Source organism: Trichechus manatus, unplaced genomic scaffold (assembly GCF_000243295.1).
Source record: "Trichechus manatus latirostris isolate Lorelei unplaced genomic scaffold, TriManLat1.0 scaffold00074, whole genome shotgun sequence".
Lineage (NCBI taxonomy): Eukaryota > Metazoa > Chordata > Mammalia > Sirenia > Trichechidae > Trichechus > Trichechus manatus.
Window position 1 is genome coordinate 1,768,031 of NW_004444010.1, and position 15,417 is coordinate 1,783,447.

Consider the following 15,417-nt stretch of genomic DNA (forward strand, 5'->3'; position numbering starts at 1 on the left):
TCTGTGTATAAGGTCATATCATCTGCAAATAGAGATACTTTTACTTCTTCCTTACCAGTTTGGATGCCCTTTATTTCTTTTTCTAGCCTAATTGCTTTGGCTAGAACCTCCAGCACAGTGTTGCATAAGAGTGATAATAAAGGGCATCCTTGTCTGGTTCCCGTTCTCAAGGGGAATGCTATCAAAGTCTTTCCATTTAGGATGATGTTGGCTGTTGGCTTTGTATAAATGCCCTTAATTATATTGAGGAATTTCCCTTGTATTCCTATTATGTTGAGAGTTTTTATTTTTAATGGGTGTTGGACTTTTTCAAATGCCTTTTCTGCATCAATTGATAAGATCGTGTAGTTCTTGTCCTTTGTTTTATTCATGTGATGGATTACATTGATTGTTTTTCTAATGTTGAACCATCACTGCATACCTCGTATAAATCCCACTTGATAATAGTGATATTTTTTTTGATATGTTTCTGAATTCTATTGGCTAGAATTTTGTTGAGGATTTTTGTGTCAATGTTCCTGAGGGATATTGGTCTGTAATTTTCTTTTGTTGTGGTGTCTTTACCTGGTCTTGGTATCAGGGTTATGCTGGCTTAATAGAATGAGTTTGGGAGTATTTCATCCTTCTGTATGCTCTGAAATACCTTTAGTAGTATTGGTGTTAACTCTTCTCTGAAAGTTTGGTAGAATTCTCCAATGAGGCCATCCGGGCCAGGGCTTTCTTTTCTTGGAAGTTTTTTAATTACCTTTTCAATCTCTTCTTTTGTTATGGGTTTGTTTAGTTGTTCTACCTCTATTTGTGTTAGTTTAGGTAGGTGATGAATTTCTAGAAATTTGTCCATTTCCTCTAGGTTTTCAAATTTGTTAGAGTATAATTTTTCATAGTATTCTGTTATGATTCTTTTAATTTCTCTTGGGTCTGTTGTGATATCACCCATCTCATTTCCTTTATGGGTTATCAAATATCCTCTCCTGTTTTTCTTTTGTCAGTTTGGCCAGTGGTTTATCAATTTTGTTGATCTTTTCAAAGAACCAGCTTTTGGTCTTGTTAACTCTTTTCAATTGTTTTTCTATTCTCTATTTCATTTAATTTTGCTCTAATTCTTATTATTTCCTTTCTTCTGGTGCCTGAGGGCTTCTTTTTCTGCTCTCTTTCTACTTGTTCCAGTTGTAGGGTTAATGTTTTGATTATGGCCCTTTCTTCTTTTTGAAGATGTGCATTTATTGCTACAAACTGACCTCTGAGCACTGCTTTTGCTGTTTACCAAAGGTTCTGGTAGGATGTGTTTTGATTCTCATTTGATTCTATGAATTTCTTTATTCCTTCCTTAATTTCTTATATAACCCAGTAGTTTTCGAGCAAGGTGTTGTTCTGTTTCCATGTGTTTGATTTTTTTTCTTTGCTTTTTGTGTTGTTGATTTCTACTTTTATGGCATTATGGTTAGAAAAGTTGCTTTGTAATATTTCGACGGTTTGGATTATATTAAGGCTTGCTTTATGGCCGAACATGTGGTCTATTCTGGAGAATGTTCCATTGCTTTGGAAAGAAAGTATAGTTCGCTGCTGTTGGTTAGAGTGTTTGGTATATGTCTATGAGATTAAGTTGGTTGACTGTAGCATTTAGCTCTTCTTTTTTCTTTGTTGAGTTTTCTTTGTGGATGTTCTGTCCTTCACTGAAAGTGGCGTGTTGAAGTCTCCTACTACTGTTGTGGAGCTGTCTATGTCTCTTTTCAGTGCTGTTGGAGTTTGTTTTATGTATTTTGGAGCCCTGTCGTTGGGTGTGTAAATATTTGTTATAGTTATGTCCTCCTGGTGCATTGACCCTTTAATCATTATATAGTGTCCTTCCTTATCCTTTGTGGTGGATTTACTTTAAAGTCTATTTTGTCAGAGATTAATATTGCCACTCCTGCTCTTTTCTGAGTGTTGTTTGCTTGATATATTTTTTTCCATCCTTTGAGTTTTAGCTTGTTTGTGTGTTTAAGTCTAAAGTGTGTCTCTTGTAGGCAGCATATAGACGGATCGTGTTTTTTTTTATCCAATATGCCACTCTATGTCTCTTTATTAGTGCATTTAGTCCATTTACATTCAGTGTAATTATTGATAGGTATGAGTGTAGTGCTGTCATTTTGATGTCTTTTTTTGTGTGTTCACAATTTCTTTGTTCCCTTTAATTTTCTGTGCTGAGTCGTTTTTCTTTATGTATTTTCTTTTCATCTTTTTCATTGTTGTTGATTTTGTGTTTGCTGAGTCTTTATATTTTTCTAGTTTTTTTATTTTGATTTGTTGATTGTTGGTTTCCTTTTTGGTTACCTTAGTATTTATTCCTATTTTTCTAAGTTTATACCAGTCTTTTATTTCTTTATATCACCTTGACTTCCCCCCATATGAAAAATCTATGTCTGCATTTTTTGAGTCCCTCTTTTTTGTTTTAATGTCATAATTTTTTACATGTTAATATTTCTGTTTCCCTATTTTCAGTGTTTTAGCTTTGATGTATTTTTGCGACTTCCCTATCTGAGTCGATATCTGGTTGCTCTGTCCTGTGTTCTTGTCTTGCATTAACTGATGTTATTGATTTTCTAACCGGAGGACTCCGTTTAGTATCTCTTGTAATTTTGGTTTGGTTTTTGCATATTACCTAAAGTTCTGTTTATCTGGAAATGGCCTAATTTTGCTATCCTGTTTGAGAGACAGTTTTGCTGAATATATAATTATTGTCTGGCAATTTTTTTCCTTCAAGGCCTTATATATGTTGTCCCATTGCCTTCTTGCCTACATATTTTCTGATGAGTAGTCCAAGCTTATTCTAATTGAATCTCCTTTGTAGATGACTATTCTTTTATCCCTAGCCACTCTTAAAATTCTCTCTTTATCTTTGGTTTTGGCAAGTTTAATTATAGTATGTCTTAGTGACTTTCTTTTGGGATCTACCTCATGTGGGGTTTGATGAGCATCTTGGATAGACATCTTCTTATCTTTCATGATATCAGGGAAGTTTTCTGTCAACAAGTCTTCAACAATTCTCTCTGTATTTTCTGTTATCCCCCCTGTTCTGGTACTCCAATCACTCATAGGTTGTTTCTCTTGACAGAGTCCCACATAACCCTTAGAATTTCTTCATTTTTTTAAATTCTTTTATCTGATTTTTCCTCAAATAAGTTGGTGTCAAGTGCTTTATCTTCAGTGTCACTAATTCTGACTTCCGTTGCCTCAGTTCTGCTCCTATGACTTTCTATTGAGTTGTCTAATTCTGAAATTTTATTGTTAATCTTCTGGATTTCTGATTGCTGTCTCTGTGGATTCTTGCAGCCTGTTAAATATGTCACTATGCTCTTGAATAACCTTTTTAAGTTCTGCTACTGCTTTGCGTGTTCTTTGCCTTTACTGCATTTTGACAAATTTTCTAATTTCTTGAAGAGTTCTGTATATTAATTTTTTTGCCTCTGGTAATTCCAAGAAATTCTTCCTCCAGAAAATTTATTGATTATTTTGGGAGTTGCTAAAGCCTTCTTGGACTGCCTCTTTATGTGATTTGACATTAACTGTTGTCTCCGAACCATCAATAAATTATTATAATTTTATTTATATTAGTTTAGTGTGTCCTAGCTTCTTGTTTTGTTTTGTTTTGATATGCCCAAATAGGCTGCTAGTGTGGGCTAGTTTGATTATTGGCGCCTTTGAAGCTCTAACGTCCTGTCACCAGGTATTTCGGTCCGTAACTAAGTATGTGTCCCTAGGAGTCTTAAATTTTCCTGTATGGATTCAGCTCAGGTGTCCAGGCAGGTGGTCACCAAGTGTATGGTGCAGGCTCTCACCAGAGTCTTAGAAAGGCATGGGTGATTGGTGTAAGCAAGGTATCTGGCTGCAGTAGGGGGTCATGCACTGAGCAAGGTAAGGGGCTGACAGCTGCCCCTGAGTGTCTGAAAGGAAAGCGTGTCCCAGTTCCCTAGAGCAAGTAGGTAGGTGAGTTTTGCAGCTGGACAGTGAGCACCCTACTGTGTTGGCTGTAAGGACTGGGGGGCACCACTTATTCTTGGGCCCCTGTAGCAGGTGACTAGGTGGCATAGATGGAGCCACCAGTCCTCAAGCTCCTGATGCGGACAGGTGAGGCACCTGCTTAAAGGGCAGAGCAGTGTCAGGTGTCACAAACCAGCCACTTCACAGCTGAAACAGTTTAAGTTGGACTCTGGCATTTACCCTGTTCTACTGTGGTAGTCAGGGCTTACACTATTGAGATGGGTCCACACAAGTCTATGTAGGGGTGGAAGGCACTCAAAGTCTGCGGACCCGTTTTGCCTGTGCCTAGGCAAAGGAGCTGTGCCACCTGAGCTCCTGGCTTAAGGGAGCTGGTAGCTTATTTTTTCCCTGTTTGTTCATTTGTTCCCTCTCCAAGGCCAGGAGAATGGGTCAGGGCTCCTTATGGGATCTACTTCCGTCCCAGGGGACTCACAGATCACTGAAGCTGGCTGGACCCTGCGTGGAGCAGGGAGGGAGGAGATAAATGGGAGAGAGGTATTTCCCAAATGATTTTTTTTTTTAAATCCCCACAAAAGGCCATGAACGTACTTAATCTTTAGCCACTTGGGTGTTGGTTTACACTGGTTCGGAGTGTCCAAGTAGAATCTCTGCTACCAGATCTCTGTCGATGTGGAAAGTGCCTCCCTAGTGAGCGACCGGGGCTGTATGCTTGCTTCACTGTGCACCCTGAGCCGATCCGGGCTGAAGGGCTGCGGCTCCCGCTGGGTCAGGTCAGGCAACTCCTCGCTTCTCTGAACTCTCTCTCCCCACATCACTCAGTCTGAGTCCTCAGCTTTGCCTTGTTCAGGGCTCCTAGATATTCATATACAATCAATTCACTTGTTTTTTCAGTTCTTTGTTGTAAGAGGGACATAGGAAGCTGTCTGACTACTCTGCCGTCTTGGCCCCATCTCCTTACTTTTTACCATTCTATAAATTGGTATACTGAATTTATTTTTGTAATGGAAATATCTAGTGATTTTTCCTTTTTGTTTTCTCTACAGGAAATCGGACGATAGCAGTAATGGTATAGAAAATAATGCCCCCAGGCACAGAAAAAATTCAGTTACTTCTAAATGATACTGCAAATAAAAGGTAAAATACAATATTTATAGGCTATCTATATATTAATCCAATTAGTTTTTTTAATTTCATGACTAGGACTAGAAGACCTAGCTATTTACTATGTGCTAGATTATCTTTGTATGTAATTAGTAATAAATTTAAAAGGAAATCTTTTTTCGATGTGTATATATATTTTGGAAACCCTGGTGGCCTAGTGGTTAAGAGCTACAGCTGCTAACCTAAAGGCTGGCAGTTTGAATCCACCAGGCACTCCTTGGAAACCCTATGGGGCAGTTCTATTCTGTCCCATAGGGTTGCTATGAGTTGGAATAGATGCCACGCAACAGGTTTTAGTTTATATATTTTTTTTTTTCTTTTATCATCATAGGCTAATTTCTTTTACAACTTTTCATGTAGCTTCATTTTTTTCCGTTCAACTTTACTTGATCCTTTTGTTAATTTATTCTCACATATTTGGTGCTGTGAACTAGTTCATATCAGTCATTTCTTTACACCTAATTTAGATTCAAAATTTTTATAGTTTTATCAACTTTTTTTTAGTGTTTAGAATAGGAGCTCTTTATTTTGGCAGTAGCTGGATCCCCCCCTCCCAGCACTGTTTGCTTTGATAAAGTGATGATAAGTTATTGTAGAAGAACAAGGACATGCTAACCATGTTTCATTATGCTTCATTTAACTCAGGAATCTGTGAGCCAATGAATGAGAGACGTCATGTCAAGAGTCATGGGAAGACTCTTCAAGAGTTTATATTTCAGCTTTGTGTATGCTTCCTCTTAGGACCATCCGAGCTTTAATTTCAAAAGGATAAAAAAAGCTCAACATGCTCAGCAGTAGTTCTGTGAATAATATATGCTATCTCAGAACTAAAGATCTATTTTCATTCTGTAATTATTTTACATTAATGCAAGGTAAATTGTATTACATACGCTTTATGAAATATAACAGAGGACAAGTAATTTAATGCTGGTCTTCAAGGGACACACGGAACAGACACCAGCGAAACCAGTTAATAGTTCATACAGCAAATGTCACTCAAGGCCGAGTTATAACCAAAGACATCATTCAAGAAAAAGCCTTTACCGTTTGTCTTAAAAAAAAATTTCCCCCAAATTTATGCCTACTACATATCAAACTATTTGTAACAATTTCTATGTAAAGCTTACCATTCTGTAATACTGAAAAATAGTATCTTAACTAGGAAATGAATACTTTCTGCATTTGCTAATGATGGTTACTTTATAACCTCCACAAGAAAACCATGTTCTTCATCCATAAAAATTGGTTTAAGGCAAGTAAATAAAACACTTGCCCCAAATCTCCATTACCACCAAAGCAAATTTTCCAGTATTTATTCCATTCATCTCTACTTCTCTGCTGCTTCCCCACTCCAGGCAAAAGTGCTACTTAGTTTTTTACAGTGTAGAGCTTTTGTTCTTTTTTAAAGCTTTGTGTTTTAGACTTCTTAGGGTATACCTGGTGTTAATGTCTTAGGGTGCAGATCCATATAATCATAATGCAATACTGCCACAGAGATGCTTCTGTGGTTCCTGTTGGCTTGTATCTTTAATTCACTGTTCTGGTCAGGTTTTTCCACGCTGCCTTCACTTAATCCACATATTTTCAGGCTCAGTGGTGGTCAGTTTGTGGAAACTAATTCCATGGCTAAATAAATATCTAAAAATGCCTTATTAATGCTTTTAAATACTAATCCTTTTGACTGAAATCCAGCAGTACTAAAGCACTGCTTAAATCTTTTTGTGAATGCTTAAGACTTAATCTTAAAAATAAGATACTTAATATCTATTGCATATGTAACTGAAATATTTTATGACTTAAATGAAATCTGAATAGGCACAAGAGTTGTCAGTGGCTTGGAAGGAAATATTAAAGTCACATACAGGATACTAGTTTACATGGAAGACGATGTGAAACCTTGATGCTGGTGGGACCAGTGTCCCACTGCTCACAGTGCCACAGGGTTCAGAGCAAGGTCAGAAGCCCAAGGGAGAGCATGGGATGGTGGAGAGGAACCCATGGTTCTTGGTGGCTAGGGGATTAAAGATTGGGAAAGAGGAGCTCAATGATTTGAAAAAAAAATGATAGAAATTTACATGATGTATGGACTGTGAAAACTATAATAAAATTCTTATTGTGAAAATTATATGACATCTTAACCAATGTTTAAAAATCTTACAAGTATGAATAATCAAGCCGCAACACACATAATGTAGTAACTTGCAAGCTGCTCATTATTTTATTTCGGCAATATTTTGTTGTAAAGAATGTTACCTGCACATACATGTTTTGTAGAACACATACTGTTTCATTGAATACATCCCTTAAGTAATAGCAGACTCCATTTTATTCTTAGCCTCAGAGCCATAAGCCATGCACTTCTTTTGGTTTAATTCATTATCATTATTAATTTGTTAAAAATTGTCATGGGTGATACCTATATGATGGCAGAAAGTAATCAGTTAGCTTAATTTTACTCTAAACAGTTTCATGCAGTGAAAAATTAGTGAAATCTGCTATTTGATGAAGTTCATTTCAAAAGGGTATGTTTGTTTGTGTGTACAAAACCAAAAACAATTTGTGCGCATTTGAAGTATGCATCCTTCTGTTTTGCCACCATTCAATTGTTGGCTAAAATAGTTTTCAAGAGAAAAAAACAAATGCTGCTCCAAGGTAAAGTAACTTGAAATATTTATATAGTAAGTTGAATTTTTAAATGGTAATGCTTACTATTTATTTTTTCCAGCAAAGACAAGTTACTTCAGTAAGTTTAAGCAGAAAACATGTCCAGAAAATTAAAGCTGAATTTTGGCTTTTCAGAATCTCTGGGGGACTTCTGGAAAATTACTTCACTGCTGTTAATGTAAAAATGGAATGTTTCCCTTAGTTATCCTCATGGAGATGATAAATGGATTAACTAGTAACGATGACCAATTGTAAATTGACTGCAAACACTAAGCAAGCAGAAAAGCTGAAGTGGGAAAGTGACTCCAAGTTTACATATTAGATCCCTCAGGAAACTCGATTAATCTTTACAGCGAACAGGGTTGTTCACTGTAATAAGTAGATTTAATGATGACATAAAATTTCCAGATACTTTTATATTCAGATAATACTCAAATATAAATTTTCTTCCTTTGCAATTTTTCTTTTTTTTTTCTCCAGCATCTAGTTACTCAGGCCAAAACCTAGAACTCATTGTAATTTTTCTTCTCCTTTATTAACCAGTAATGGTCATGAATGCCTGTTCTTCTGCCCTTCTCAGTAGCTCATTAATCCACCCCATTGCTTCCCCCACCCAACCCTTGACAGCTGCAGCAACTAAGGTCTTGATTTTCTGGCCTCATTCTCATCTTCTATCAACCCATTCTTCACACTGCTCTCCGAGTCATCTAGCTGAAACACAAATCTCACTATATAACTTACTCTGGCAGGTTCCATGCCAAACCTTTTCAGGCTCACTTTTGCCATTTCTTATTATTGCATTTCTCCCAATTGCTAATCTCTCTCCAGTGTCTCCAGCCTAGATTTATACATTCTTCCCAGAATCCTTTTCTCCTATGCACCCGCTGCCCGACTTGACTAACTCAAGTTTAGCCTTTATGACTTTACTCAAATGTGATTTTCTGGAGGATCCCTCACGTACAGTGGGGTGTATATCCTCCTGGTTGCTCCGATCAAACCATATTTTTTTGTGTGTATTACCCTCTATTATAAATATACATTTATTTGTGTTTTCCCGGATTCTGCTTTTATTTCTGTGCTCTGTACCTACCATGGAGCCCTGGTCGCACAGTGGTTAAGAGCTACAACTGCTAACCAAAAGGTCAGCAAGTTTAAATCCACCAGCCACTCATTGGAAACCCTATGGGACAGTTCTGCTCTGTCCTACAGGGTCGTTGAGTTGAAATCCACTAGACAGCAACGGGTGTGTGTGTGTGTGTGTGTACCTACCACAGTGAGTGGTGCATTAGAGACATCGAGAAATGTGTGTTGAATGAATGAATGTATAAATAAAAACTAGCAAATTTCATACATTTGTACTTATTTTTAGAAGAACCATCTAAATTATGACAAATCAGAATTGAAAAAATTAACATGGAAAAGCAAGTTTTGTAACTGCAACATTTGTTTCTATTATTATTATTTTAAAAAAATAATAATAGAATAAGAGGTCCTGTCAGATTTTTTTTAATAATGTATTAATGTCTAGTGAGCAAAGGGAGTCCAAATTACCTCAACTATTGTATAGATTATTTCCCTTTCAACTTAACCTAAATTCCTAATTGTCTTCTAATTTTTATGGACAGTAAAAATGTAAACCTTATTTTTATCCTTTGTTTTAAGTAAGAGAACATATTGGCTTTAAAGAATTTTAAAAGTTGTATTCCTTGAAGGGTAGAGAGTTTTGATATTTGTGCCTGCTCTAATAACCACCTCATTCCTTCCTCACTGTGTGACCTTAACAGTACCTTAGAATATATTAGAATCCAGTTCAAAATTTTATTTTAAAGAAACAAATATTTTTAAAAATCTTTCATTGTTTAGTTTTGATCACCAAAATCTTGTCTTTTCTCAAATTCATCACACACAAAAAAAATCCATTCCACTTGCTTGGTCGCTGGTCTTCATCTTTCTGGCACTTAAATACATTTACACATAATGATTTACTGAATGAAGATTTACTGTATTTCCTTATCAGAAAATGAATCTTCTCTAGTTGAACAAATCTTTACAGAAAATCAGAATCTTCTCCCCATTAGTGTTGTTCATTTTTCAGTGAGAATAAGTTAAAGAGTATGTGCCAGTATTACTTGAAAGGCACAGTGACATCTTTGTAGCATGCTGAATAAATATTTATTGAATGAATAGAGAATTGTTTGGGAATCTGAAATTATATATAACTTATATAATGTCCGCTTTGATTTTGATTAGTTAGCTGTGAATTTATCCAGTCGTGGGAACAGACTGCCTATGTGCACTTCCTTCATATGATACTGAGGAATGTATTTGCACTGTGTCTAGAAGGTTAGTTGCATGCTTTGATAATTGAGTTTTTTATTGAATGCTTAGCATGTGGCAGGTACTGTGTTAAATGCTTTGACATTAATTATCTCATTTAATCCCAACATCATCCTATGCTTTAGAAAACTATTACTATCTGCCTTTTACATGTGAGGAAAGTGAAGTTTAGAGAGATTAAATAATCTGCCTAAACTCACCCAGTCTATAAGTGTTTGGAATTTTGATTGAAATCCAAGAAGCCAGCATCAATAGCCTAGACTTAACATTGAACAGCTTTGACTTCTTGCTAGTTACATGCTTCTTAGAAAATGAGGCTATTATCTATTTATCATCTTTTTTTTATTTCAGTCTTTGATGCTGAGTTAAATCCTAAATTCCATGATCACAGTATTAAAGCTTACAGGACCCAGGCTTTGGCAAACTTGCGTCCCTGCAGTGATGCTGAGGAATCAGCACACTGTTTGTTGTGGGAGTGTTTCATTTTTTCCCTAATTTACTTATCAATAGCAGGGTGAGCATATAATTTATCATCCAAACACTGAGAATGAAAGAAGGTGCCATTACCATTTTCAGAAGGACCACAGGTAGAAAATGGACCCTATGGTCACTCTTACAGTCTTCAGGGAGGAACTAAGGGACTTACGGGTGTTCCTTCCTGGGCATAGCAGTAACATCTGCAAGTAAGTTTGTATGAGAAACAGAAATTAACTTTCAGGGAAATAGCTATGTTTAGTATATACCAGCTGAGGCTTACAATTGAGAGGTAGACAATTTGGTGAGCTTAAAAATTTATTACTTTACCAAAGCATCTACTATGATTAAGATTTATTAGTATTCAAAAGTATAATGCCCAAGATGTAAGAGAAACTGAGAATGTCATGTTTTTGATGGCCTGTGAAATGAACTGGACAATTCTTTGGATTTGCTTATCTTTTGATTAATGTGTCATAATGATAATATCTGTGTTATTCTCAATAAATCAGGAAGCGTACTGTTTACTTAAAACCTTACAATAAAATTTGCTTATGAAATCAGTGAAGACTACTCATGACCACTTTTGACATTGTCAAAATTACTTTTAATCACACAATTAACCTGTGATACCTGTATTTTAAATTCTTTAATTCCCAAATGGGAAAATGCTAGGGAAAACTGCTTGGGTTAGTGGTTAAAATCTACATATTATTTTAGTGTGTTATCTATTAATAACTTTTATTCATAGAAAGTTGATTTTGCTACTTACAATTTAAAAAATTAGCACAAAAGTTTATTCAATAGATTAAAATATTAGATTTTTGCATATATAATTAACTACAATGCTATTTAATGCCACCAAATGAATATTTTAAAATGATTAACTGCTTGTGTACATCTATCAAGATAGAAATTTGACCATCAATTTTACTTTTTAAAAAATTTAGATCCATAGATTCATTGTGACATGCTTACTAATAATTGTAACATTTTCTTTTTTAACATATGTGTCTAAATTCTCATTAGTGCCTTTCTGTATTTTGTAAATAGCATAGAAGATGTTTGTATCAAAATATTTTTTTAATTTTTTTCTGTTGCATAAAATACAAAGATATATCTGCTATGCAATTAAACTCAATAAAATTTATTCTGTGATTTAAAAATTTGTGGGTATTGGACAAAATATTCTGAAATTTGTAATTATTAGTAATGGTTTAAAAGTGAATTTATAAAAGCAGCAGATAATAGAAAACATTGATATTTTTTCTTTGTATACATTCATAAGACATTCAAGTTTCACTAAGATGTATCATCCTTCTGAAATGCACCTAAAAAGTGCACCTGGAGCTGGGACTCCGTATTTTGACATGTCAAATAGGAAGTCAGAAAGGAATTTTCAAAACATAGCAGGTATGTTTAAAGGGTAACTATAACCTTGATATCAGTGGTGTCATGGATTGAATTGTGTCCCCCTAAAATATGTGTCAACTTGGTTAGGCCATGATTGCGAGTATTGTGTGGTTGTCCTCTATTTTGTGATTTTCCTACATGTTACAAATCAATCTCTGCTTGTGGTTAAAGAAGGTTAGGGTGGGATGTAACACCTTTGCTCAGGTCACATCCCTGATCCACTGTAAAGGGAGTTTCCCTGGGGTGTGGCCTACACCACCTTTTATCTTACAAGAAATGAAGGGGAAGCAAGCAGAGAGTTTGGGACCTCATACCACCAAGAAAGCAGTGCCGGGAGCAGAGCATATCCTTTGGACCTGGGGTCCCTGCACAGAGAAGCTCCTAAGCTGGGGGAAGATTGATGAGAAGGCCAATAGAGAAAGCCTTCCCCTGGAGCTGACACCCTGAATTTGGACTTTTAGCCTACCTTACTGTGAGGAAGTAAACTTCTCTTTGTTAAAGCCATCCACTTGTGGAATTTGTGTTATAGCAGCACTAGATGACTAAGACAAATGGGCATTTAAAATGAAATTCATGTAGTAAATTGCCTAAAATACTGCATAGATCAAATTTGCTTGTTGTCCTGGGTGTGTATTTTTTCAATTTAGCAATATCATTTTAGATTAATTCAGCAAAAATGGTTGCAAACTATTTCAAAGTTTGTATGCTGTAGAAATGTCTACTGTTACAAAAGAAAAGATTTCAAATGGGGCATTTTAATGAGGCTAACAAAGGAAAAAGAGGACACTAGAATATTTCAATATGTACTGTATTTGACTCTTCATTGAAACAATATATGTATTAAAATGATCAGTGGCTAATAATGAAGTGTTTATGTTCTAAAGCACTTGAAGCGAATTTAAAGGCAGTGAGTAATTATATTTGGCAGTGACTAGATTAAAAATCAATGGTTAGAGATGTCCACTTCTAGAAGGATGGAGTAGACATTGTTCCATATTCCTCCAGTTATGTATTGCTAACAACCCTGGACCTTATGAAACAAATAGAAGACTCTCAAAGGTGAAGAGAAGTAGACCACTTAGGGACCTCAGGATACAACAAATTGATCAAATCCCTGGTTTTGCTTTTTGACTCATATAACCCAGACTAGATGCTAGAGAAGCCAGCAACCTGGAACCACCAATGAGTGCAGACAGAAAAGGCCCAAGAAAAGCTTATTTTCTTTAGCCAAAGGAACGAAAAAGGGCAATCTAGCAAGAAAGAAAACTTGTAGACAACACTTCTACTCTAGTAAATCACTACCACTGCAGTCCCACTTCTGTACCCAGCAGCAAAGGCTGAATGGGGAGTTTAAAGTCCATCCTCACCAAAGTGTAATGAGTTATCCCACCTCTGACAAGGTAGTGTCAGAGGAAGCAGAGTGGAGAGCCGAGGTTTTACCCCATCTGATGGTAATGAGACATCTGCTCCCTGCTGAGGTGGTGTCAGAGGAGGCCCAGTAGAGAGCCTGAACTCCCATCCCCGCCCTGGAGTAATGAGATGCCCTTTCTCCCCTGGAGTCTCAATGAAGGTAGTGTGAGGAACCTGTACTTCTAACTCCACCTAACAATAATGAAGTGACATCCCCCTCCCCCCACCAAAGCAGTGTCAGAGGCCTGCTAAAAGTAAAGATTTACATAAAATTTAAAGTCTGAATTTAAATCTAAAAATGTCCAGGTTTTCACTTGAAAATTACATGCCATACTAATAATCATGAAATTCTCAACCCGAATGAGGAAAAGAAAAAACAAATGTTAAAATTATCTGAATGATTTTAAAACAGCCATCATCAAAATGATTCAGTAAGCAATTATGAACACATGAAAGAATAGAAAGTCTCAGCAAACAAACAGAAGATATAAAGAGCCAAATAGAAATTTTAGAACCAAAAAATACCTTATCTGAAATGCTCAACAGCAAAATGGAGATGAGAGGAGAACAAATCCATGAATGTGAAGACAGAACAATGGAGATTACCCAAGCTGAACAACGAGAATACAGCCAAAAAGTGAGCAGTGACTCAGGGACCTGTGGGACTCTAACAAAGGATATAACATCCATATTGTTGGAGTTCCAGAAGAAAAGGGTAGGGATGAAAAAATAATCAAGGAAATAATGCATGAAATTTTTCCAAATTTGGCAAATAACTTCTATTCAAGAATCTGAGAAAACCCCATACAGTGTAAACCCGAAGAAATTCATACCAAAACACATAATAATAAAATTATTGAAAACTAAAGACAATCTTGAAAGCAATGAGAGAGAAACAGCACCTTACCTATTGTAGAAAAACAGAATAACAATAGAGGAGGCAATCCAAGATAGCAGAATAGCCAGACGCTTTACAACAAAGCCAAAAAAAAAGTGAATAAGATATATATGACAATTTAGGAACCCTAAGCATCGAAGATAAGGCTGAAGAATCGGACTGAGTGACAGGTGGAAGGAGAGACTATTCGAAAACAGCGGAAATGGGGAATTACAGATCACCAGCATTCTGCTAACTGAAGCTACACAGCATGGACGTATTGAGACAAACAAGCAGCATTCCCAGCTGAAACCCACCCCACCTGGTGCAACTAAACAGCATCAACTCTGCACACACCTCCTGAGTCAGCCAGGAGTGCTTCCAACCCTGCGAAAGTTAAGTGCATGCACCCAACCCACCACACACACCCAAGCTCGCCTCCCTACTAGAGCTCCATGGCCCTGAGGAGCACTCTCAACTCCTCACCCATCCCCTCTCCCTGCTCGCAACACCAGTCTGGTAGCATTCAACAACTCCACAACCCCTAAGTTGGGAGCTCACAGCCCCAGTCTGGAGGCGCCTGCCCCTTCACTCAGCCAACTAATGCTGGAGATCCACAGACTTGCAGCGCCCCCCACCCCTTCCAATCACCTGTGCAAGTGTCTTGCTGGCCAAGCTGGCACAGCGTGGCTATATTTGGACAAGGCGGGCAGCAGTCCTAGCTGAAGCCCACTTCACCTGCAGCAGCTAAGTGGGAGTGACTTTGTGAGCAAGTCAAGGGCCTGACAGGAGAGCTTCCAGCTCTGTGAAGGTTAAGTGCAGGCACCCTATACACCGTGCACACACCAGGCCCCTCACCCTCGCAGTCCCTGGGCCTGAGGAGCATTCTCACCTCCCTTGCTTATCCCCTCACCACTTCTCATAGCTGCAGAACTATGGCATTTGACACCCTCCGCCCCCCAAATCAGTAGTTCTCCGTCCAGTCTGAGGTGCCCGCCACTTTACCCAACCACTGGTGCAGGGTGTCCACAGACTTACAGCACTTTCTGCCCCCTCCAGTTAACTGTGCCAGTGCCCTGCTGGCCGAGCCTGCGCAGTGT

The 15,417-nt window shown here is 37.3% G+C and overlaps 1 protein-coding gene across 2 annotated transcripts in view; it reads left to right on the forward strand.

The window, feature by feature from the left end:
• The window catches only part of EMB (embigin), an 88,295-nt gene extending 76,379 nt beyond the window's left edge, over positions 1-11,916 (forward strand). For both annotated transcript variants that reach the window (XM_023734964.1, XM_023734965.1), the window contains 2 exons: positions 5,025-5,115; positions 5,788-11,916. In XM_023734964.1, coding sequence (XP_023590732.1) covers positions 5,025-5,100 — 76 coding nt within the window. In that variant the 3' untranslated portion in view covers positions 5,101-5,115; positions 5,788-11,916. The remainder of the gene's footprint in view (positions 1-5,024; positions 5,116-5,787) is intronic.
• Positions 11,917-15,417: the final 3,501 nt, after the last annotated feature.